The sequence below is a fragment of the Eleginops maclovinus genome, chromosome 23 (assembly GCF_036324505.1).
Source record: "Eleginops maclovinus isolate JMC-PN-2008 ecotype Puerto Natales chromosome 23, JC_Emac_rtc_rv5, whole genome shotgun sequence".
Classification (NCBI taxonomy): domain Eukaryota; kingdom Metazoa; phylum Chordata; class Actinopteri; order Perciformes; family Eleginopidae; genus Eleginops; species Eleginops maclovinus.
Genome location: NC_086371.1, coordinates 19,372,993 through 19,395,723, shown reverse-complemented (window position 1 = coordinate 19,395,723; position 22,731 = coordinate 19,372,993). Strand labels below are relative to the sequence as shown.

At 40.8% G+C, this 22,731-nt stretch overlaps 2 protein-coding genes across 7 annotated transcripts in view; one reads left to right on the top strand and one right to left on the bottom strand.

The window, feature by feature from the left end:
• LOC134859914 (rho guanine nucleotide exchange factor 9) overlaps positions 1–17,630 on the top strand; it is a 57,451-nt gene extending 39,821 nt beyond the window's left edge. For 4 of the 5 annotated variants that reach the window (XM_063876698.1, XM_063876697.1, XM_063876700.1 and 1 more), the window contains 7 exons: positions 2,064–2,243; positions 3,485–3,717; positions 5,796–5,925; positions 7,180–7,311; positions 9,172–9,415; positions 10,325–10,393; positions 13,399–17,630. In XM_063876698.1, the coding sequence (XP_063732768.1) occupies positions 2,064–2,243; positions 3,485–3,717; positions 5,796–5,925; positions 7,180–7,311; positions 9,172–9,415; positions 10,325–10,393; positions 13,399–13,574 (1,164 nt within the window). In that variant the 3' untranslated portion in view covers positions 13,575–17,630. Of the gene's footprint in view, positions 1–2,063; positions 2,244–3,484; positions 3,718–5,795; positions 5,926–7,179; positions 7,312–9,171; positions 9,416–10,324; positions 10,417–13,398 lie in introns of all 5 variants that reach the window. The other variant, XM_063876699.1, reaches the window with a different exon arrangement.
• Positions 17,631–17,774: 144 nt separating this feature from the next.
• Positions 17,775–22,022, bottom strand: LOC134859917 (ankyrin repeat and SOCS box protein 12-like). Of its 2 annotated transcripts, none has more exons than XM_063876707.1 (4): positions 21,836–22,022; positions 21,174–21,503; positions 18,621–19,149; positions 17,775–18,538 (listed from the first exon to the last, which is right to left on the bottom strand). In XM_063876707.1, the coding sequence occupies exons 2-4, from the start codon at positions 21,456–21,458 to the stop codon at positions 18,393–18,395; spliced, it is 960 nt and encodes a 319-aa protein (XP_063732777.1). In that variant the 5' UTR covers positions 21,459–21,503; positions 21,836–22,022; the 3' UTR covers positions 17,775–18,392. The 2 variants fall into 2 exon arrangements, with proteins under 2 accessions (XP_063732777.1, XP_063732778.1); XM_063876708.1 differs by having other exon boundaries at positions 21,174–21,498; positions 21,836–21,987.
• Positions 22,023–22,731: the final 709 nt, after the last annotated feature.

Genomic DNA, 22,731 nt, shown 5'->3' with positions numbered 1-22,731 from the left:
CACAGCCGAAGGACAGAACGCCGTTTTGTTCTGGGCACTGAACATGAAGTCTCCTTCCTTCACTCTTCCGAGTGGCGGCCAGAGTCTTGGCAGTGCTTGCCTTTAGTGCTCCAGTGGAGCGAGTTTTCAGCCATGGTGGCATCATACTACGTCCCCATCGTGCACAAATGACTGTCAGACTTTTGGCCAATTTGATCTTTTGCAAATGCAATGCAGAATAGGGCCCTGACATAGAAAAACACAACTCTGTTCATTGTCATGACACTTCTCATCTAGTCCCCTTCCAAAAACACACACACACACACACACACACACACACTTTTTTGGGAGTGAGGATATCTTGTATAAAGTGGTGACATGTTTGAAAACGTTAAGGTTACATTTAGGTTTTGAAATGAGTTAGAAAGACTGAAAATATGTTTTATAAAGTGGTAAGACATTTGGAAAAGTTACATTCAACTGTTTTTGTGATCCTCCAAATACCTGTTTGAGGGTGAAGACATGTTTTTTAGTTCAAGGCTAGATTTAAGTTTTAAGGTGAAGAGTGTTTAGCAAAAATGAGGATCTTTGTAGACCGTTATAGTGCAATAAGCAATGGAAATACAATGTCAGCACTTTCTGTGGAAATTACATGTGCCTTTGTTTATTTCAAATGTGTTTGAACAATGTTCTTGGTTTGATAAATATATACAGATCTTAAAAGCAGACATGATTTGTGTAAATATTATTTCTCCGTTGTAAAAGGACTTGAAACTCAAACGGTAGGACTTGGGACTTGACTTGAGACTTGTCGGTCTTGACTTGGGACTTGACTCGGGACTTGCTTGTCTTGACTCATGACTTGACTCGGGACTTGAAAGCAAAGACTTGAGACTAACTTGTGACTTGCAAAACAATGACTTGGTCCCACCTCTGCTGTTTTGCCACAACAAATTTGCATCAAAATCCAGCGCACTTTTTGGGGCGTGATACAGACACATTATTTTATTTTTGTCTCCAGACGTTGATTATTTTGGAAATACAAATAATGCTTTTCTGGTGTCTCACGGAGAGATACTGCAGGTCCTTCCTTCCTGCAGCTGTCAGACTATATAACCATCATGGTCCCTGGTAGACCCCCACATATATAACAACACCGACTATAACATCCCTTGTTGTGCAATACCAATTATGTGCTTTATATATACTTACATATGCCATCAATAACTGTGCATTATATACCAGGCTGCTATATCTCTTATGCATGCTTTTTTTTAAAGCTGTCTTTGGCTCTGTTGTTGCTGTAGCAAATGTAAATTTCCCCTCTCAGGGACGAATAAAGGACTGACTCTGAGTCTCAAATAGCAGACGCAGATTGTACTGTGACACCAAAATGAACATCAAATTGTGCCTGTTATTTATAAACTATTATGAAATAAAAAGGCGCATCAATTACTTTTTTTTTTAAGTAGCAGATGCACTGATTTTGAAAGTGGACTTGTACTTATATAGTGCTTAATCCAGTCTCTTCGACCCCTCAAAGCGCTTTACATACTACATGTCATTCACCCCATTCATACAGAGCAGTACACTTTTGCTGTAGGTAACTAACTTTCACACATTCATACACCGTTGGCCCTGCCATCGGGAGCAAATCGGGGTTAAGTATCTTTCCCAAGGATACATCGACATGTTGACTGCTTTAGTTTTGATTATTTCCATTGAGTAAGCAATACACAAAGGACTTTACATTTGTTTTTCAGACACAGAGAATACTCGGTGGTGGAGTGAAAATAGCAAAAAGCTTTCTCTCACAGTAAATCTTTTCCCAAAGTGCCGAAGCTTCAGGGCATTTAATTAACCACAAGAATTGGACCGACTGAAATTGAGGCCACAGTTCGACCTACTCAAGATTGTTCCTCCCTCCGCGGAAGCTTCAGAGTCAAAGTTCATTTAGACTCTCAAGCTTTGACGCCTTCACCTGTTTATTCCAAAGAATTAGCATAAATACTGATGAGATGCAACAATCTACTTTACTGTTTTTCTTTGGGTTCTCATAGTATTTGGAACGTGTTTTGTTGCAGGGCTACTTGCGCCAGTGCAGGAAGCGCGTGGACATGTTCAATGACGACCAGCTGAAGGTCATCTTCGGGAACATCGAGGACATCTACCGCTTCCAGATGGGCTTCGTCAGAGACCTGGAGAAACAGTACAACACAGACGACCCCCACCTCTCTGAAATCGGACCGTGCTTTTTAGAACATGTGAGTTGAAATAGTTTGTGAAAAAGTATGATTTCCAAATTGAAATGTCTAAAACCAATTAAACGAGTGTTATCGTTTTTTGAGGTTGTGTATTTGACATTATTCCAAACAGGATTTTGAATCCATAGAAATCTAAATTAAATGAAGGTGACAGTCTGTCTGCCACCGAGTTGCAGAATCTATCAGAAATTGACGTTTTGTCGAGATTTAATCAGCATCTCTACGATGATCATGGTTGTTTCTGTTTTTTTCACCTTATTATTTATTAGTTATTTTCTCACTTTCCCCTTTACATCCAATAGTACTCCAATTTAGATGAACGGTTTCTTTAACAAGGGGTCAAAACATGTATAAGGTCTCAAATCCCCAAAATTCAACATGAGAATATGAAAAAGAAAATGTATAGAAATGAAATCAATAATAACACTGAGAAAGTATATAACACAGGTATAACAAAAATAAAATAAAAGATGGGTTCCATATAAGGCCATCCTACATATTACAAAAATACAGTCCAATATAATCATGGTTGTTTTTAAACTATATTTTTTAATTGCATGAAGGATGACACTCAATGAATACATCTGGAACTTAAGTTATCTAAGAAATTAGCTAAGAAAATGCGATAAAGCAACCGAGGGACCTGAATCATAAAACTGTACAAAACAGCTTTATTTAGGGATTCTTTTTTTAACCGATTTCATTCGACGGGCTCATTTTTGAGAGAAGTAATGTCGTTTGAATCCAAGTAGAAGGTAAAGGTGATTCAGACAACAACCCCCATGATTCCACACTGATACATGACACCACCAAACTTTGTAATTGTTATGAGAGAGATTATTGAGACACCTGGCAGTGTAGAAATGACATATTAGACGTACGAGTCTTTACTTCTTTAGCACACTTTGAAAGTGTGTTTACCTCACACTCACCGTCCAACTGAGAGAAGCTTCAGTTGCTAATAATTTAGTTTGGCCTGTTATCTCACGATCAGAACTTAATTATCCCATTATCTGGAGATAGCAGCTGTGCTGATAATTAAGTCGCCAGCAAACAGTTTATTTTAAGGTAATGAGACAATTAAGTCATGATCCTAAGAAAATGGCTATAATAAAAAACATCTGAGCAGCCAGAGCTTCTTTGCTGTCCGTGTTGACGCTGTAGCATGTTTTACTGGGTGGAGAATTCAGTACATCTCTCCCTCTCTCATCACGTGTCTCTCGCCCCTTTTTTCTCTACAGCAAGACGGTTTCTGGATCTATTCAGAGTACTGTAACAACCACCTGGACGCCTGTATGGAGCTGAGCAAACTGATGAGGGATGGGAGGTATCAGCACTTCTTCGAGGCCTGTCGCCTCCTCCAGCAGATGATCGACATCGCCATTGATGGCTTTCTGCTCACCCCTGTCCAGAAGATCTGCAAATATCCACTCCAGCTGGCTGAGCTGCTCAAATACACTGCGCAGGAGCACAGGTACAGAACGCTCTGGCCATGGTCACTTTGAATCTGCTGAACGTGTTGCTTTTTCAATGGGAATAATTAGTGGTGGCCCTAACAGCTGCATTGGGTGCTGTTTCGCCAACGAATAATATGACCTGATCTGAATCAACCTTTTTGTTTTACATTGTGAGACGATGGGAAGGCATAGATGTCAATAGAGCTCACATTTGACCTTTATAAACATTCAATATTGATGATAAAAACTGATTAAATACACCTAAAATAAACATTTTTTATTATTGTTGACAAAATGTCAAGATAAATAATTCTGCACTATTTATCTTTTCATGAAGCAGTTCCGTTTCTTATAACTTACTAATAATTGACTTATGTTAAAGTTAATATTATGACAAGAATGCTTGAGAGAAAGAAACCGTCGGACATTTCGGGCCAGACTTTATTGACATGTTGAATATAATCTGATGACTAAAACTGTTAATTAATAAAGCTAAAATAGTTACGTTTTTCTTTGACTAATACAGAGAAAATCCCCAGAGTCCAAGACATACCTGCCCTTTTAGACATGATTAAATACTAAACTTCAGGTTCACATTTGTATTTCGTGTCTCTACTGGGACATGTCTCCATGCTTCAATGTTCAAAAAGCTCTTTATTTTTCTCACACTGCCTGTGCTGCAGCACCTCTTCACCCTCTGTCTGAAACCAGAGCCAACTCTGATTGGTCTGCTGGCCGGCCCTGTTATTATTGGACAACCGATTAGTGATGTCCCGCCCCTTAGCTAAACACATACAATGTGTTTAAAGACTTTCCAATAGGAGTGCAAGTGTTACATAGTGATGTCACTATATTCTGGAAGTAAACAAACAAGTCTAATGGAGGCATTTCAGGCTGAGAGAAACTCCCTCTGGAGGGGACGTTGGGATATCAGCCTTTGCAGACCATTCACATGCACAAAAACCTATATCACACACTATTGGAAAGGGAACAGCCCCAAAAGCAAAACAGGGCATCCTGAAGAATGAGTAAACTGACGAAATGAGCACTAGTTGCAGCTTTTGCAGGTGTTAGGATTATTAAACAGCTTTCTGTAAATGTGTTTGAGGAAATATAATCACGTAACTCAGATTCATCTAAAAGCTTTACAACAGGCCCCGGCCGTGGTGCAACTGGCTGGGGCACCTGCACCGTACGCCGGTGACCCGGGTTCGATTCCCGACCCGTGGTCCTTTCCGGATCCCACCCCGACTCTCTCTCCCACTTTCCTGTCACTCTCAACTGTCCTATCCGATTAAAGGGAAAAAGCCCCCAAAAAATATCTTAAAAAAAAAAAAAAAAAAAGCTTTACAAAAATACTGAACAGCAATCCATCTTATTTCACTACATGGCGATGTGTAGGACTCCTGATATAAATAGAGGGCCGATTAAATATGAATTTGGGCCTTTGCTGGTACACAAGCATCAACACTCACTCCCCCCCTTGCTGCACTGCACACAAGCACGGTGCACAACGCAAACATTTGCAGAAGACGCGGGGCATCCAGATGTGCAAACTCATGCGTGCGGAGCCACCAGCACACGGCGTGAGTGATTCAGCGTCTCAGCCAGCTCCGGGTCATTCACGATTCCGTTTCTCAGCCAGAGAGGGACAGGTGCCAGCTCCGCCAGCTCCCCCCTGCCAGATCACAGCGTTCCACTGTTAGGAGCTGGAGACAATCTGCCAGATATAGGCCTGCTCTGTCATGCACACACACACAACACCATCACACACACACACACACACACACACACACACAAACACACACAACACACACACATTATCTTCCAAAGTGAGGATTGGATCTGTTTCACATCTAAGCCAGAGGGATAAATCCGGCTCAGTTAGCATAGTTAGCTGTGGATGGAGAGAGTGCTGATTGGAAGCAAACAGCAGTGTGTGTTTTTTATAGACTTACTGCTCTGACTTTATAACCCCCGCTCCTTTAATAGGCCGCCTTGTTTTTATTTTATTTAAAGGATGGCAAAACTCCAAGAGCTATAACTTCTCCCCTCTAGCACCCCAGGACTAATTACGTGTGCACTGTGTCCGTAGTGATTATCGATACGTGGCGGCGGCGCTGGCAGTAATGCGGAACGTCACCCAGCAGATCAACGAGAGGAAGAGGAGACTGGAGAACATCGACAAGATCGCCCAGTGGCAAGCCTCCGTTCTGGACTGGGAGGTTTGTTTGTGTGTTCTGTTTGTGCATCCAATGTCCACTGAGGTTGTTTATTGGCAAAAAAACGCTCTGGCCTGTTCGGTCCATCTGTTTGGTTACAGATATTGCCCCAGAATTGGAAGAAATTGACATAAAAGCTCCATATCTCTCAGTAAATGTGCTCACAGTCTCAAGGTTACTGAGGGGGAACTGGAGTCAGTACTCATCTCATTTATATGCCTTTAAGATTTCCAAAGTCATTCCTTTTTATCCTCCTTTAGATGTTGACGTCCTCTCAACTTTCACTATCAGACAGAAATGATTAGTCCATAAAATGTTCAAACTTTATTTAAAAAATGTAATATTTTTTGTTCAACTCCCTCTAAAATGTTTTCAAGTCTAAGATGATTTATTTGTCTTTCTTCCTTTCTTCTTCCTTCCTTCCTTCCTTCCTTCCTTCCTTCCTTCCTTCCTTCCTTCCTTCCTTCCTTCCTTCCTTCCTTCCTTCCTTCCTTCCTTCCTTCCTTCCTTTATTTAGTTCTGTTTTCCACCCTTCTTTACTTCCTTCTTTCTATCTTTGTTTTTATTCGTCTTTACTTCCTTCCTTTTTTCTTTAACTACTATTAACATTTGTTTACTTGGTGTGTTCACCTCTTGTTGTTATGCATGACTTTTTATCTTGTGTGTCTTCCTCTCTTTTCCTGCCACTGCAGCAGTCCAAATTACCCCTGAGAGGAAAAATACATCTAATTTAAACTTCATGATATAAATATGACATCCTCAAAATGTAATTCTCAGGCTCGAAAAAATCCACTGAAGACACTAACTAAACGTTGTTCACAAGCTGAGAAGTAGATACTTGATATAATGAGCTACTGAAGTGGACTTTGCTATAAGAACAAATGTGGTCATTTGTGACTTGAATCTCAGAAAATGTCCCCCAGAATATCTTTGCAAAATGTATGATTTAATAATCACTGAAAATTAGAGTTTAATTTACCGGTATGTAAATGTGTCATTTCTTTCTTTTCTTGTAAATGTGGCACTCTTATTGTAGTCCTAACCAAGTTATCCTTTGAAATGTTATGTTATATAAAAGCATATATTTGCCCTCCAACTGTAGCACTTAGTATTTTTACCTAAAAGGACACTAGAACTCCATCATATTAACCTGTCTTTCTGTTGAACATTGGTTAGATCATTCATTAAAAGAACCGTATTTCTTTCATTTACACATTGTGTGTGTGTGTGTGTGTGTGTGTGTGTGTGTGTGTGTAGGGGGACGACATCTTGGACAGGAGCTCGGAGCTCATCTACACTGGGGAGTTGTCATGGATCTATCAGCCGTACGGGCGCAGCCAGCAGCGAGTCTTCTTCCTCTTTGATCACCAGCTGGTCCTCTGTAAGAAGGTAGGCTCTCTTTGTGCTTTTTCCTCCTTTTTATAGAGACCTTGATGAATAAAAACAAGCTGATGAGCTAAAACGCTCATCTTATCTTCTTAAAAGCTGGTATATCACTCTGCTGTTGGCGAGGACGCTTAAAGACTTTTCCCAACTTACTCGAGACTCAGCTGTGCTATGAGACGCACCAGCCCTAAGTGAAATGCGTTCAAAGTCCTCCGCACCTTTTTACAAAATGGAGCTGTGTTAGTTTGGGTTCTAATGCGGCGAGGCTCCTCCTGTCAGACTGATGCTCACGCTCGGCTACACCCAACAATACATGCACACGGAGACACAAACGCAGACCAACACAGCTGCACAGACACACACACACACACACAGAGGCTCGAGAAGTGCGTCACAGAGGAGCAATCATTTCACAGACACACAAACCTCTTTACCCCCCCTCCCCACTCCCCCTTCTATCACTGTCGAACATCTCTGACACCGCAGATGAACTCCAGAGTTTCCTGCAGATCACCACGTGTGTACCGTCTGCTGTGAATTATATTTGTAGTCACACAGCCCTCCCCAGCATCCTCAGAAACACGTGTGTATTGGCAGCCCTCAGGGGGGGGGGGGGGGGGTTACATGTAGCCTTCCATCTTTTCTGCCCAGCTGTTCCTTATCAGCACACGGCTGCAGATGTGTCTCTGTACGCTTATTAAAAGACACCTGTGTTTGTTTTTTCCTTACCTTCCTCGACCCCCTATAGTGTGATGGGGTGTGATTTGGTCCTCAGGCCATATCTAATTCCTGGAGAGCTACGTACTGTAGCTTAGGTTACTTATAGAACGATGCGCTGCGGTAAAGCTGGATTAATCAACAGTACTGTGAGGATCTGCTTTTCTTTGTCTTCGTCTAGTAATAATATTAATATTAATCAAAAGATATCTACTTTGGTTTAAAAATAATTTGCAAGGAGTTTGGAAATATTAACTTGAAATTTTGATTGAATTTATCATTTTTCACTATTTTATTTTATCTAGAGGATAAAGGTGATTATTTTGGTCATTTACTGGGACTTTTCTGAACTTTTAATCTATCCTACCACTAGGGTGCTTATTACTCGTTTGTAGTATATTATATTTTCAGTCTGAGTGTGGATGTTTATCTATTATAAAGTAACTGCCCTGAAAAGTACAAACAATCTGGATATGACCTTGGGCACGTTTACTGACCAAGAGCTTAATCAAAGAAGTCAAATAACTATTGGTTGCAAACAAGGGTCTTAAAATAACAGCAACATTCACATTTGATTTTTAAATGTATTTATTTTATTGTTATGCACAAGCTGAAAATGAACAAACATAACAAATTAAAAGGTGCAGGAAGAGGCAGAAAACCCCTCTGCCTTATGTTGAGCCTCCAACTAAATAACGTTAAAAATCACAATTTCAATAAAAACACAAGATCAGTATACCAGCAAAAGCTTGAATTCAATAATAATGGCACCATTTAAGAACAACATATGCAAACAATCAATAAAATAGCATGTGTTTGTGTTGAAAATGAAAAAACAAACACACATGTTGTTGTGACTCACATTCCTCTGCTGTACCTGGTAAATAGTGAGTGCATATGCCGTTGTTTAAACAGTGCTTCTTAGATTGTGTGATACCATATATCGCAGCGGAATTGGAATAGAGAAGTTTGGCGTTCAAGGTTGTATGTGTGGAAGGTGTGCGTGTGTGTGTTTTTGCAGCAGATGGAAAGGGTTACATAAGGCAGACTCAGGACACCAAGGGGAAGGATGCTTGTTGACACCTCTAAGGTTCAGCGCACACACACACACATTAACAGACGCCTTTCTCTCTCTCTCTTCCCCAGGATCTGATACGCCGGGACATCCTGTACTATAAGGGCCGCATCGATATGGATCGCTACGATGTGCGGGACGCCATAGACGGGCGCGACGACGACTTCAACGTCAGCGTGAAGAACGCCTTCAAATTGTGTAACAAAGACAGCGAGGAGATCCACATCTTCCTGGCCAAGAAGCCGGAGGAGAAGATCCGCTGGCTCAGGGCCTTCCACGAGGAGAGGAAGATGGTGCAGGAGGACGAGAAAATCGGTTAGTCACACACCTCCCTGCACCGCCCCGTTCGGAAAGCAGCGGCTTCATTCACAAGGGGAAATGGAGTTTCAGGCACATATTGACTTTGCTACAGCAGAGCCAGACACATGGAATGTACATAATATCAAAGCCATGCCGTATGCTCAACATACAACATGTGCGATCATTAAGGTTAAGGTGGCAGGAGAGGAGCTAGTGACCTTGAATCTTGAAGGTGGTTTTTGTACTTTATTGTGAATTAATTGTGAAAAAGTAAATAATGTCTCATAGCAGTTTTTATGAGTTACAGTTAAAGGCGTCCCTTTTATTCTCATTAATAAAATATATTGTATATATAAATAATCTTTCCCTGGTGTATTAGTGCACAGCATAAATATGAAATAAGATAAATGAATACAAATTAAAGATTGAGGTCCAAAAATAGAGTAGAAAAAATACAACAAAGAAATAAGTATATGATAATATAAAATGATATGCAATATAATAAATGTAAAACTGTATAGGAAGAAAATATCTAAACAATCTGAAAAAATACCAATATGATGTATTTACATTACAATGAAAGTATTAACTCAAATGTAAATATGGAAAAACAATTATAAAAGATGATTATATAAAAGCAGCAAAACAATTCTGAAAAATGCTATACATAAACAATATATCTGAATCAAAATAAAACTGTATAGAAAACCATTACTCATTGTTTAAAATCATACATCTTATTATATTACAATGAAAGAAGCATTACATCAGAAAAGGAAATATTAAATGTGAAGAAATGCTAAAAATATCCAAACAATAAATCTAAATAGAAATGAAAGCCTTATAGAGATTTGAAAGCATTGAAATGTCTTTATTAAGTCTGAATTAAAATGAATGGTAATGTAATAATTGTTTCTGGTTAAGGTTTCGAGATCTCTGAGTACCAGAAGCGGCAGGCGGCCATGACAGTGAGAAAGGTGACCAAACAGAAAGGTGAGGCAACAAGAAGATATCAGGTGATTTTCCTTTTCTTTTCCTCGCTGCTGTGCTCTGTCTTCTCATCGCTGTTTACTCTTTACTCCTTAACCTGCTCTCTTTTTTTTTTTAACTGTCTACACCTTTTTCAAAACACGCCTACTTTGTTTATGAATGGACTATCTGTGTACTGAGTAAGCTAGAAAAGTCACGTGGATTCATGTCTTTTTGCTATATCGCTTTTTTTTGTATCGCTTTGAGTTAAATGTGTGTCGCCCGTACACGAGGAAGAATCGATATGAGTAGTAAAGCAGACGTTAAGCATCAATGAAAAGACAGAGGGCTGTTTGCATGAAGTATTGAGTTTAAAGGGCGATACCCGCGTCCGTGACATGTGGGTCCTGTGTCACGCTTGTCTCCAAACTCATTTCACACTTCAGACTGTTTGCATTTTTTCTCTCACTGAGTGAGGGTGGCTGTCGGGGCTTATTGCTAAAATCCAGATTTTAAAAAAATGAATTCCTTCTTTTTGTTGGTTTTATAGTTACTGTCTTTTATTACAACAGCAATTACTTTACTTAATGTTATCTAATAATAATACAACATCACGCCTTGAAGATAGAAGAGGCAATCACATTATTTTGACTTATTTTGGAATTTAACAAGTTTTGTTTAATAGCCAAATATGTCAAAAATAATGTTAAAGGTGGAGTAAGCAATTCTTACACGATACAATGTATTTTAAAGTCAAACATATTTACCCCTGCAGAGTTTAGCACATCCTTAATAAGTCCTTAAAAGTCTTAATTTACTGGTCTGAAATGTAGTACTAAAATGTGTCCTTAATATGATTTAATAGGTCTTAAAATGAATGCCCTACTTGTGTGTTGAATGCAAATAAAAAAAGAGGGTTGTCCAAATTTTCTTTTTGCTCCGAGTCGGAACAGAACCAAATTTTACATAACGTTTTTCCAACCCGGTCAGATGTCCCTGCCTCGTTCACATTCTAAGATCGCCATTAATGCTACGCTAATATCTCCTTAATACTTTGATTTTAGATTAATCTAGATATACATTTAAGATAAGATAAGAGGTACTTTATTAATCCCAAACTGGGACATTTTCTGCATTAGTTAGATCAAATGTGAAATGTTGCTCTACTTTGCTGCGAGGGGGAGTATATCATTTTGAATCCACAGTTAAAGCTAAAGGAACATGTTTAAAGCCTGATGCTGCTTTTCTATGAACACTTAAACATTTTTGACAGTAGGAATCAAAGCCCTAGAATCACATTTCATTAAACCGCGATTGAAAGTTGTCAAAATATCCCCGGGGATCTCTCAATGCAGTTCCGTAGAAGTCTACGGTTTTGTATCGCGGTATAACTGGAACAAGTGACAAGTCTACCCTAGTTGCCTTATATATTAGACTACTATTGTATTTAAACATGTCAATTAATATGGCAATATGCCAGGGCTTATTTTCATTCAAACTAGGTTTCCATTATACTCCTGCCAATATGATCACTAAATAAAATGGGGAATACATTTGCCGTAGAAGCTTGGTCTTAAAGCGGTCCGCTTTGTATTAGTACTGAAAAAATACCCCTGATGCTGTGCATGGTAAACAGTGGACTGGTACAAGCAACACAACATTTTTGCCATCAACAAGCGGGCATTCATGTTTTTAAAAGACAGGGAGATAAAAGTATGTGGGCCGGTTATTTTGGGTTTTCAAATATCAACAATCCTTATCCAGAATCACCGACTCCACCTTGAACTCCGACAGCCACCACCTATCTCTGTAACAGGAAAACATGTCAAGCGAGTGTCTCCGGATGCTAGCCCCTCCCAGAGCATCAGATGGAGGACCCTCATGTCCCCCACTGCTGGTATCCCCCTTTAAGATTTAGCCATTTGAGCGCTAGGCTAGATGTTTGTACATTTTACTATTGCCAGTTTCACAATGAGCATGACCATCCATTAAAGTATGAATTAACCCCTTGCTGGAATGTTCTCTCTGACGTTAGGACCCCTGTAGACGTGTTGTGTGTTTTCTAAGTGCTGTATGTGTACATGGCTGGCACAAGGTGAAGTACTCTCTTGAATTTCAGATTCATTTATAGATTTCATCTTGAGAAAGAGGGCCATGTTGTATGGACATGGTTTGAGAATGATCAAGGTATATGCATTAGAGTTCTCCTTTAGAGCTAGCACAATAAGATGCCATGGCAACTGCTAAAGCGGCATTGGGAGGTGTTGTGATTAACACTGAAGCACAATTTAATCTAATAAAATATAAACCAAAAAACCCTTCTAACGGCTCAGTATTTTAGGCAAATCACTCCCCTATACAGACACGGTCCTCATTTTTATTCCCTCCTAAGATGCCATGGCAACTTTTGAATATTTCATCCTCGAGTATTGATCTAATTTTTACTGCACTAGCACTAGTTGTGATGCTTGTAGGCTGTAGCGAAATGACGTCGTAGACTGTAGTCAAGCGCATATTAACAGCTTTTCTGTTGGCTCTATTTTCGCCACTCATGTGTTTCTCAAGTGTCGAGGGGGTGCTATTCAAACAAACACGCTGTCGACAAACACGGAGAAACAACGCATCACGTCCAAATGCCTTGTTTCATCCAACGGACAGCCGTCTGTCCTGGTGTTTGCCCGCCACAGTTTGATTGAATAGCATCTTCAGTCTCCCTTGTGTCATCGCTAGAGCTGAATTCCCCCGATTCAGTCGTCACCATACGATCATACCGTGTCATATCTCAGGGTTAATATGCAGGAATGTTAATGTGCGTCCGTGTGCCTGTCCTCTCCGTTAGCATGACTCGGTGTTGTGTTGTTGTGTCCGTTTCCTGATCCATTTACTGACTATGTTTCCTCTTTTTGCTGTCCACCTTTTTTTTTTTTCTTCTCTCGCTTTGTGCCCCCGCGCTGCCTCCTTGTCCAACCCTCGCCCACCCACCCCCCCTCCCACTCCTCTCTTGCTTCTTTTTGCACCTGCCTTCTCAGGTGTAAACAGGTGCACGCCCCCCTCATACCCGCCCCCGCAGGACCCCCTCAGCGCGGGGCAGTATGAGGTATCGGAGGACATGGCACAAGGAGAGGTTTTTGAATTCAGTCAATCCAAAAGAGGCCAGGCTCCTTTCTGGCAGAATTTTAGTAGATTAGCTCCATTTAAGAAATAGAGACACGCGGACTCTTCTGAAGGACCAGATATTTTTCTTAGAAGCACTAAACACTGGATGACCCATCATGAAGAAAAATACGAGAAAAAAAAACCCCACACGAGAGACTTTTGACAAATGAAGGACTATTGTGATCGGAATCAGCAAGAGGACTGAAGACTTTGGATTCAAACATTTAAAAACGTTACGATTCATATATGTTAGCGACTTCATAAGTTATCACGCTTCTCCAGCTGAACTCCCCCCCTCAGATTCTGCATCCTCGCGCCATCTGAATGTCCTGGAGTTATTTACATTGTTATATTAATTCATTTTTAATCCATCGTCTGGAGAGAGAAGGCCGAGCCGGGGCATTTCCTCGTAGTGAGACGGTGATTTTAAAAAGCTGAGATGTTGCTGCTATGTGAGAGTGCTTGTTTGCATTCTTCTGAATGTGAGATTGAATAATTGACAGCTGACGAAGGACCTGCAAACGCTCGGCGTCATCTCTGACCCATTCTACCACTGATCACAGACCAGCCATGCCATTTCTGTGTCTGCCCCCCCCCCTCCTTCACTCCCCTCTCTAGCTATCCGCATTATAGTAGCCCTCTCTTCACCCCGTATGACGTTCTCAGTGTTTCCCTCGCTCTTTCCTCTCGATCTCCCGCACACCTGGTCCATCCTCTGTGAGTCACGGCCTCTCAGAGGAAAGAGCTTCATCCTCTTGGAAGGCTGCCACCGGCCACGATACGACGGGTCACAGAACAAATCGATAGTTGGGAACATCAATAGAATATTTACATCCTTTCACCAAACACTTCTGACAGGGTATTCATAACCCATCACACCCCGGGGGGGTTTTGACGAGAGATGAAACAGCTGGGCGCAGGAGATAGGCAGACTATACGCTCCACCTGCCTTGTGTTAAAACCCCCTTTGACACCCTCCCCCCCACACACTCTCTCCCCAGAGACCACCCCTGTAGCACTGTGCTGGCAGCTCACTGGGCGTTTGGATAGAGTATAGCCTACCTCCGGAACGAGCTCTAAAAGTGAAGGCACTGGGCGATGTTTAGAGAAGAGACTCCTTCTGTTCATTGTTTTATATCTCTCACATTGTAAAAAGCACATATCCAGTCAGAGGAACACCTTATTTCCTCTTGTGTGAAAACGGGGCCCCCAGTGTGATGAATTAGAACAATCCCTTAACCAGCACAAGGAGAAATGGTCACAAATTGAAAGAAAGGACGATGCAGAAAAGTGAATTTAATGTGTAGCATGCAGACGTCCTCTGACAGATTCCTCTCTGAAGACTGCAGCTTTAAAATCTCAGCTCTCCACCCCCCCGTCCCCCGTTGTTTTCCCCCTATCTGATCCATGTGCTAGCCTTCAGCTTAAGTGATTTACTGTCATGATCAGATTATTTGTTAGATCAAAACAATGTCCCCGAAGCTGCGATCCTCACGCCACATGAGGTTTTAGAAAAGATCTATTGAGGGATAAACAATTTCCACACATCATGAAGGTATATTCTTTTCTACAGTCGGGAATGTAAGTGACACACGGTTCGTGATCATGCTTTAAACCTCAGATACTTTTGTGTTGACTTATTACCACCTGATGGACAGTACATATATGACAACTTGTGCAATGTGATATATCATTATATATCTTCACTACTCACTACCACGTGATATCAAAGAGTTTATATATTGTTCTATGTCATTCGTTTGCCTTCTTATAGGCCTTATAACCTACTGGAGAAGTAAAAAAAAAAAGACCTTTTTAGAATTGCTTTGTATGTTGTGTAATTTATGTTTTGTTTCAGTAAAAAGGAAAACGTTGAGAAACGGGTGAGTCGGCTGCTGGTGTCTGTAGAGAGATGGCTCCCGGTGAGATTGTTTTGGAAGATTATTCCCTGGTCTGGCACTGCAAAAAAAAAAAAAAGATATGGTTCCCAGGCCATGATAACCTCAGGTCCCGTGCTACGCCCCCCTCCCCAACCCCACATCCCCCCTACGTCACGCCACCAACACACACATAATCATGCACACTTGCTGGCCCGTTCTGCTGCGGAGAAGAGAGATGCTATCTACCAGTGCCTTCCAGCATTCCACTAGTGATTATCTATTCAGTTTCACAGGCAGATTTGAATTAGTCATGTATTTTCCCTTCAGTGTGGGACTCGCATCTCTCTCTCGTACTTTCTCTCACACACACTGGGAATTCCTCGTTCCCCAGTGGCAGGAGATCCAGAAACCTAAGAGGTCAGGCCTTTTTTTTTTTTTTTTATTCCCCCCCATATGAGTCGATACTGTGCCGTCTGACTGACTGAAACACACCTTATTATATTATCTCACGTAATTGTATTGCTCACAAAGAATTTAGAGTCATCTATTTAACATGCTGAACGTTGGTTTCATTTCAAATATATTATAGTCTATTAGTTTTCAAAGTATATTATTAAGAATCAAAAGAAGAATCATCTATTTTACCTTTATCAGCTTACACACTGTAAATAATGTAAAAAGAACAGATCATATATTTGGATATCGGTATTTTGCGTTGGAGACGAATGTTGTTCCAGTTCTTGCGTGCGGTAGACCTCAGTACCAGGTAAATGCATGCTCGTGGCATCCGATATTTTGCATGAGACTTTAGACAAATCTTAACAGATTGTTTAGTTTCATTTTACTTCCAATGGGGGATTTTTTTTATTTGTACCACACACCGCGGAACCATTCATTTTGTGAAGCCCATACCATCTCACTGAAGGGAGTTCTTTTCTCTGTCCACCTGTCTCCTGCTCACATCACCGCTTTGTAGCTTCTGGTTTTTATTTATTAAGCAGAGTGGGACATCTTTCCTGAACTGTTGATAGGTGAAATGAAAGGCACTAATGCTCTCTTTGCCCATATATATTGGGTACTATAAACTGTAATTCTAAAAAGTATTTCTTTGACTCCAACATGCACTGTCATATTCCAAACTGCTGGTTTTTCATTTGTTTTATTTTGATTTGAATACCATTAACCGCTGAGGCAAAACGGGTATCATTTTTCTATGACAACGGCGAACCAAATAGGAGTTAGCACTGATCATGGGTATTTGTGTATAGATTTGTAGTCAAGCAGAAGAGCTGAATAAATGAAAACCTCCCGGGATGAGCTAAAAATAAACATAATCCTGTAGACACACACACACACACACACACACACACACACACACACACACACACACACACACACACACACAGTACTTCATTACAATTCATATCATGCTCTTGTTTCTATTTAAGAAATTATTCTTTTGACTTGACAGTAACAAATTAAATTCTTCACTTGTATTTATTGAATGCAGTATTAAATAGTACCGTTTTAGCCATGCTGTTAAAAGGGTGTATATATTGGTTTTATTTCTCTTATATGATTATCATCTGACCTTGTGCTGAGAGCTGAGAGGACAGCCTTTTTTTTTCTTTCTATTTCCGGTAGTAAAAACCGAGACAGCCAATTTAGCAGACTGTCAATTTGATGCATCAGAGGTTTGCTCAGATTTATGTCGTTCCTTTCAGCACACTCACATTTAGCATATCTTCAGTAGGAAATCCTCGCAGTTGGTTATGCAGTCCTGTGTTGTTTCACAATAGTCAGGGTACAACAGTCTTCAATGAGCCATATTATTGATGTGGTGTTCAATGACAACAAGGTTAAACCGAAGACTGACATCCCACTTTTTGGAAATCTCCTCATTGTAAATTAACATCTAGTTTGAGGTCTGGATTTTTGCCTATCACAGAAAAACGTACTCTCTACCCACATCCTTCGTCACCATATGCAAACATTTGTCATTTTCTTTCTCGCTGGCCTTTTTAGTTTTGATTATTTGTTGTAGAAATGAAAAATAATGCCTATTCAATCCAGAAACTGTGAATGGGAGAGTGGAGATGTCAACTGTATGTACATTATATGTTTTGATGTAATCAGAAGCACTGGGAATATGTTGTACTTCGCTGTAAAAATAAATCCATATCTGATATAGCTGTACTTTTGTTGAAAATAAAACCTCTACAGAACTCCATGTCTAGGCGTCAATGTGCGAGTGGGGGGCATTGTGCTGGGTTTCCTGCTAGTGACATCACTTCCTGTTTCTAAGTCCCCATCACCAACAGCTGACACATAAACTCCTGGATTTTTATTACAAAAAAGGGATACAAACGGAAGATAAAAACTTTATCAGAAGAATACTCACAAGTCACAAAAGAAAAAAGCCTGCAAATGCTGTCATCAATAATAATGACTTGTGCAAACATATTCTCCCGGTTGGCTGTGCTGATCGCTCCGTTTCCTTATGTTTTGAAGTCAGCAGATGCGAGAGTGTTTTTCAGGCAAGATGTAAGACGTCCTGCTGCTATGCAGACACTGTCTCTGTGTGTATGTGTGTCTTGATGTCTAAATAACTCAAGCGAGACTGTACAGTATGGGAACAAATGAGAAGCCTCCGCGAGCTATGAGCGGTATGACTGTGGTCTCTAGTGGTCTACCCCAGTGTTACACTTCCCAAGGACATGGTTCCAACATGGAGCCCTTTGGCATGATCTTTTTCTTCACTTCAATGAGATTTGTAGAGAACTATATATCAAAAATGTAGCTTACGTAGCTTTAAAAATTCATATTTAAATAATAAAAACAAAGAATTTACAGAACTGGGACAATATATCTTCTGTGAGTATGATGTCCTACAAGTAAGAAAAGCTAGAAATCAGTCATCCAGTGGTGAATTTGAAACCATCAGGTAAAAGAAAAACTGGCCATTTATCTCGACGCTAAGTGGAGCATCATAGGAGTTCAGAGGTGAGGTGCTTCAGGTAGTTCTTCAGGATCAGAGGAACGTCCAAACTGTCAATGGCACGCTCCTTGTTGCCAAAGGGAAGGTATCCTCGTATCTCTATCCGAGTCTGCGACATCAGTGTTTTGGGACAAACTGGAGCAGAAACAGAAAGAAGCTGGATCAACATTTTGACACTTGTACAATGTAGAGAACCAAACTGGAACTAGCTTCTCACCTCTCTCTCTGAGCAGCAGATTCAGAGCCTCATTCTGCTTCGTGGTCTTGTCGATGATGAGCGTGGGCAGATACACGTCGGCCCCAAAGTCTATGAGCAGCTGGATGTACTCCCCCCCGCAGCCGTAGCGCAGACACACCTCCAGCACCGTCTTCGGCTGCTTTATCCTGGCCAGCATCTTCTCATCCGTGCAATTGTAGTTGGGGTTGGCCCCGTGGAGAAGGAGCAGTTTGAAGCAGTCCAGGTGTCCGTAAACAGCGCAGATATAAAGGGGCCCCCTGCAGGTTGTGGCATTGGAGGCCCACTCAGGGACTTTGGGCTTGACGTCCACCTCGGCCCCAAAGCGCAGCAGCTCCCGGAGCACGTCTAAGTCTCCCTCCCGGGCTGCAGTCAGCGCCGGGGAGCAGTTGTTGTACTGGCTGCCATTGGGATCGGCCCCGGCCTTCAGCAGCGCCACCACACAGTCCAGATGTTTCCCGCTGACAGCTGTGAACAGAGGCGTCTGCGCCTTCACGTCCAGGCTGTCGATCTGGATTCGAACACAGCAGGACATCAGTATGTTGTAACAGTACAAACACTGGCCTGACAAATTTAGACACACTGCATCATTAAGGCTGCATCTTTGTTTTGCGGATGCAAACAAAACATTGATTAATGAGGCGCATTGTTTACACTACCTGAAGACACTGAGATAAAGTATCATTTAATTATTCACCTTATTTCTAAAATCCAGTAATCTCCTATTTAACTCTATTTTGGTTTCACTAAAAACTCCACAACTTCCCTAATGATCACCCATTTGAATGCAATCATTCCATTAGATGTTATCAGTTTTTCACTACCCCTTTAATTCTATAGAAGGGGCAGACTACCCCCACCAGGAGACAAGAAGGTGCATGTCTGATGTTGTGATAGGGTCACAGCTTTCTCAGGATCCACTTTTAGTTAGGTAAGCTCAATTTGCTTGAAAACAAGTAGCGTTACTTAAATTGTATACAGCCACGGAAAAAAACGAGAGACCACTCCAAATGTTCCTTTAATCTTTATCTCTACATGTATTGAAGCCATTCCAGTGTTTGTTGAATTTCAACACAGAGAAAATGTGTCAGCAGAGTACAAAAAAATACAAAAAATAATGATTAACTCAAATAAATTACAAATAATACATATTTGTTTATAAATATTAAAACGAGAAAAAATGATAATGCTGAAGTGGTCTCTTTTTTTCCGGGGCTGTATATGTTGTCCGATTGCTTACAAAAGCCTTGTGACCTACTTATAGTTGCTGCAATGCCACATTTCCAAACCCCAATAGTCTGAGAAATGTCCCATATAGGACCGAAAGCCCATTTGTCCAACAGCCTGGTATCCCGTTAAGAAAAGGCCATTGATCCAGAGTGTTGGAATACTATGTTACAAGTAAAGTCCTGCATTCAAATTGTTACTCAAGTAAAAATATAAAATATACTTAAAGTACCAAATGTAAAAGTTGTTTGATTGGTCCATTTCAGAATACTATATCTGATATGTTTTATAATTATTGATCATCAAAGTGTTCTCAAAGTTGGTAAAGGTGCGGATAGTTTTAATGAATTTGTATACTGCAGGGTAGCTGCTGAATTTACTCCAGGTGTAACTAAAGTCTGATTTAACTGATGTTTATATTTCACATCATAAATCCAAATCTGCAAAGTAAATTAAGGTACAAAATAAATGTAGTGGACTAAGAAAGTACCATTTACCTCTGAATTGTAGTGCAGTAGAAGTACAAAGTATCAAACGGAAATACTCAAGTAAAGAACAAGTATCTCAACATTGTACGTACGTAGTTACTTCCCACCTCTGCTATTATCAATCCTTAACCTATCCGACCCTAACTAACACCATTCATGACTTAACCGTAGTATCATAGTGTGTATTTTAGGAGAAACAGGCTTTCAGAAAATAAAAATCCCCCCCCCCTTAACCCATATCTAGAATGCTGATAACCCCTGATAAGGACCATTTAATGGCATGATATCATCTGAAGAGGGTGCAACTGATTACTTACGTTTAACATCGACTGTCGGTTACTGGTCAGCAGATGCGAGAAATGGGTTTATTTTAAGGGTTCGTAGGATTTAGATAAACCGCATAGCTCCTTTCATATTATACATTGAAAAAACTGAAATATTTACTTGAATTAAATGTATTATGTCAACGTTAGTGGAAAGAAATAATAATAAGTTTAAATAAAAAAATATGAGGTTTAACTTAATATTATTGCTTTCAACTAACGTAATACAGTCATGTGAAATCTTTGATCTGTTGTTCTATTCAAATATTTTATTTTAATGCCTTAAGGTAAAAAAATCCAGTTTGTAATTCTTCATTTTTTATAGGTGAAAAAGGTCTCGAACATTATTAGGCTTTTAAATGAAATGTGTGATGACTGAGTGCAGAGCATGAGTTGGGTTATTAATCAGGATATTAATGCACATTACTCCCACCAGCAGAACCCACTCTCAAAGATCCATCTCACCATGCTCAAAACAACAGAATGCTCCCCCTCACCTCTGCACCGTGCTCCAGCAGCAGCTCCAAGCACCTCAGGTGTCCCAGAGCAGCAGCAGTACGCAGGGGGGTGACAGGGACCCCCCACCCACTCCGAGCATTGATAGACTTCCTGTAGGACTCCTGAGAGAGGAGCTCAGAGAGCAGAGGCACGTCGTCGCTGCTCACGGCGTTGTTCAGGGCCTGACACTGCTCGTTGTCTTCATCCGACTCCTTAGGCTGCAGCAGGGAGAAGATCTTGGAAATGTCCATCAAACTCATGTTGACAGCTTGGCCCAGAACCATAATGTTACCCCGAGGCCGGTGCAAGTCAGAGCCCTTCCATCTGCACTGGCAGAAATGGCACAAGAAGATGGTAATGCACCCGAAAACACACACAGCTTTTGACATTTAGAGTTATTTTTGTTAGGCTTGATTCTCATTCTAATATATAACACATTTTGACATCTGTCTCTCATGAACACACAGTACAACAAGACAATTGTTTGCAAGACCCAGCTACTTTATATAACTCAAATGACAGTAGTACAATCTAAATCTAGCCCATACATGAGCATTTTAGACAACAATGTCATTATTGATTATTTCACCTCTAAGGTTGACAAAATGTGTTAAGTCGAACAGTTAACATAAAGTGTCAAGAGCAGCAACGAGACCCTTACCTTAATTAGTTTCTGATTTTTTCCAACGACGTGAGAGAACTCGAGAATTTAAAGACTTTCAGAACTTCATAGTAGGTCACGTGGATAAGAGAAGGGAAGAAAGGTCCTCTGAGGAGTGTGTGATGCTTCCACAGGAGCTGTGAAAAGTGCAGTTTGGCATTTGTGTGTATGTGTCAACTGACAGAGGGGGACCACAGCTCCTTTCTGGGGGGTGGGGGGCTAATTTTAGGCCACAGATGGGGCCTGGCCAAACTTCCATTCTTGGAGAGTCCCTGCTCAGGTTTATAATTAGAAACAAGAGTGACACTCAGACAGTGATTGGGGAGTGTGTCCTGAGTAAAAACAAAAATGAAATGGAGACGTCTGCGCTACGGTGCATGGAGAAAGCTAATTCTCCATAGGTATTAAAGACACAACAGCCCAGAAATGCATTGTTGGGTTAATCAGTGTCATAAAAAGGTCTAATAACCAATACTATAGGATGGTTTGCCAGTGTGTGCCCTGCTCTCACCCTACTCCCCTGATTCAAACCAAAGCAGCCATTTTCAGTGTCAGTAATGTGACTGTCAGGAGCTTCAGAGGAGCAGCCAGCCAGTCAGTCAGCTGTTACCCCACCAAACCCCCCACCCCACTCTATGTCTTTATAATGTCAGATGTCTAGAAGGGAGAGACAACACATTCTTTCAGCAGTTGGCACAAGAGTCCAGATTCCTAGCATTGTACAAATACACAAGGACACTTTATGTATTTTTATATTTGAGCACTAAGGCATAGAAAAATTGCTTTTAATGTCCATTTCATGAATCCTGACACCATGCAGCCATGGCAACACAATAAGATTGTTACTTATGAATTTATTACGCCCTGTTTTGTAAATGCCTATTTAAATCGCAACA

Excerpts from the sequence above, each read along its gene's own strand:
- LOC134859917 (XM_063876707.1), bottom strand. The coding sequence starts at position 21,458 with ATGGTTCTGGGCCAAGCTGTCAACATGAGTTTGATGGACATTTCCAAG. Across the intron at positions 19,150-21,173 it reads TGCTGGAGCACGGTGCAGAG|ATCGACAGCCTGGACGTGAA; the intron begins GTGAGGGGGAGC and ends GTTCGAATCCAG. Across the intron at positions 18,539-18,620 it reads TCTGCTGCTCAGAGAGAGAG|TTTGTCCCAAAACACTGATG; the intron begins GTGAGAAGCTAG and ends TTTCTGCTCCAG.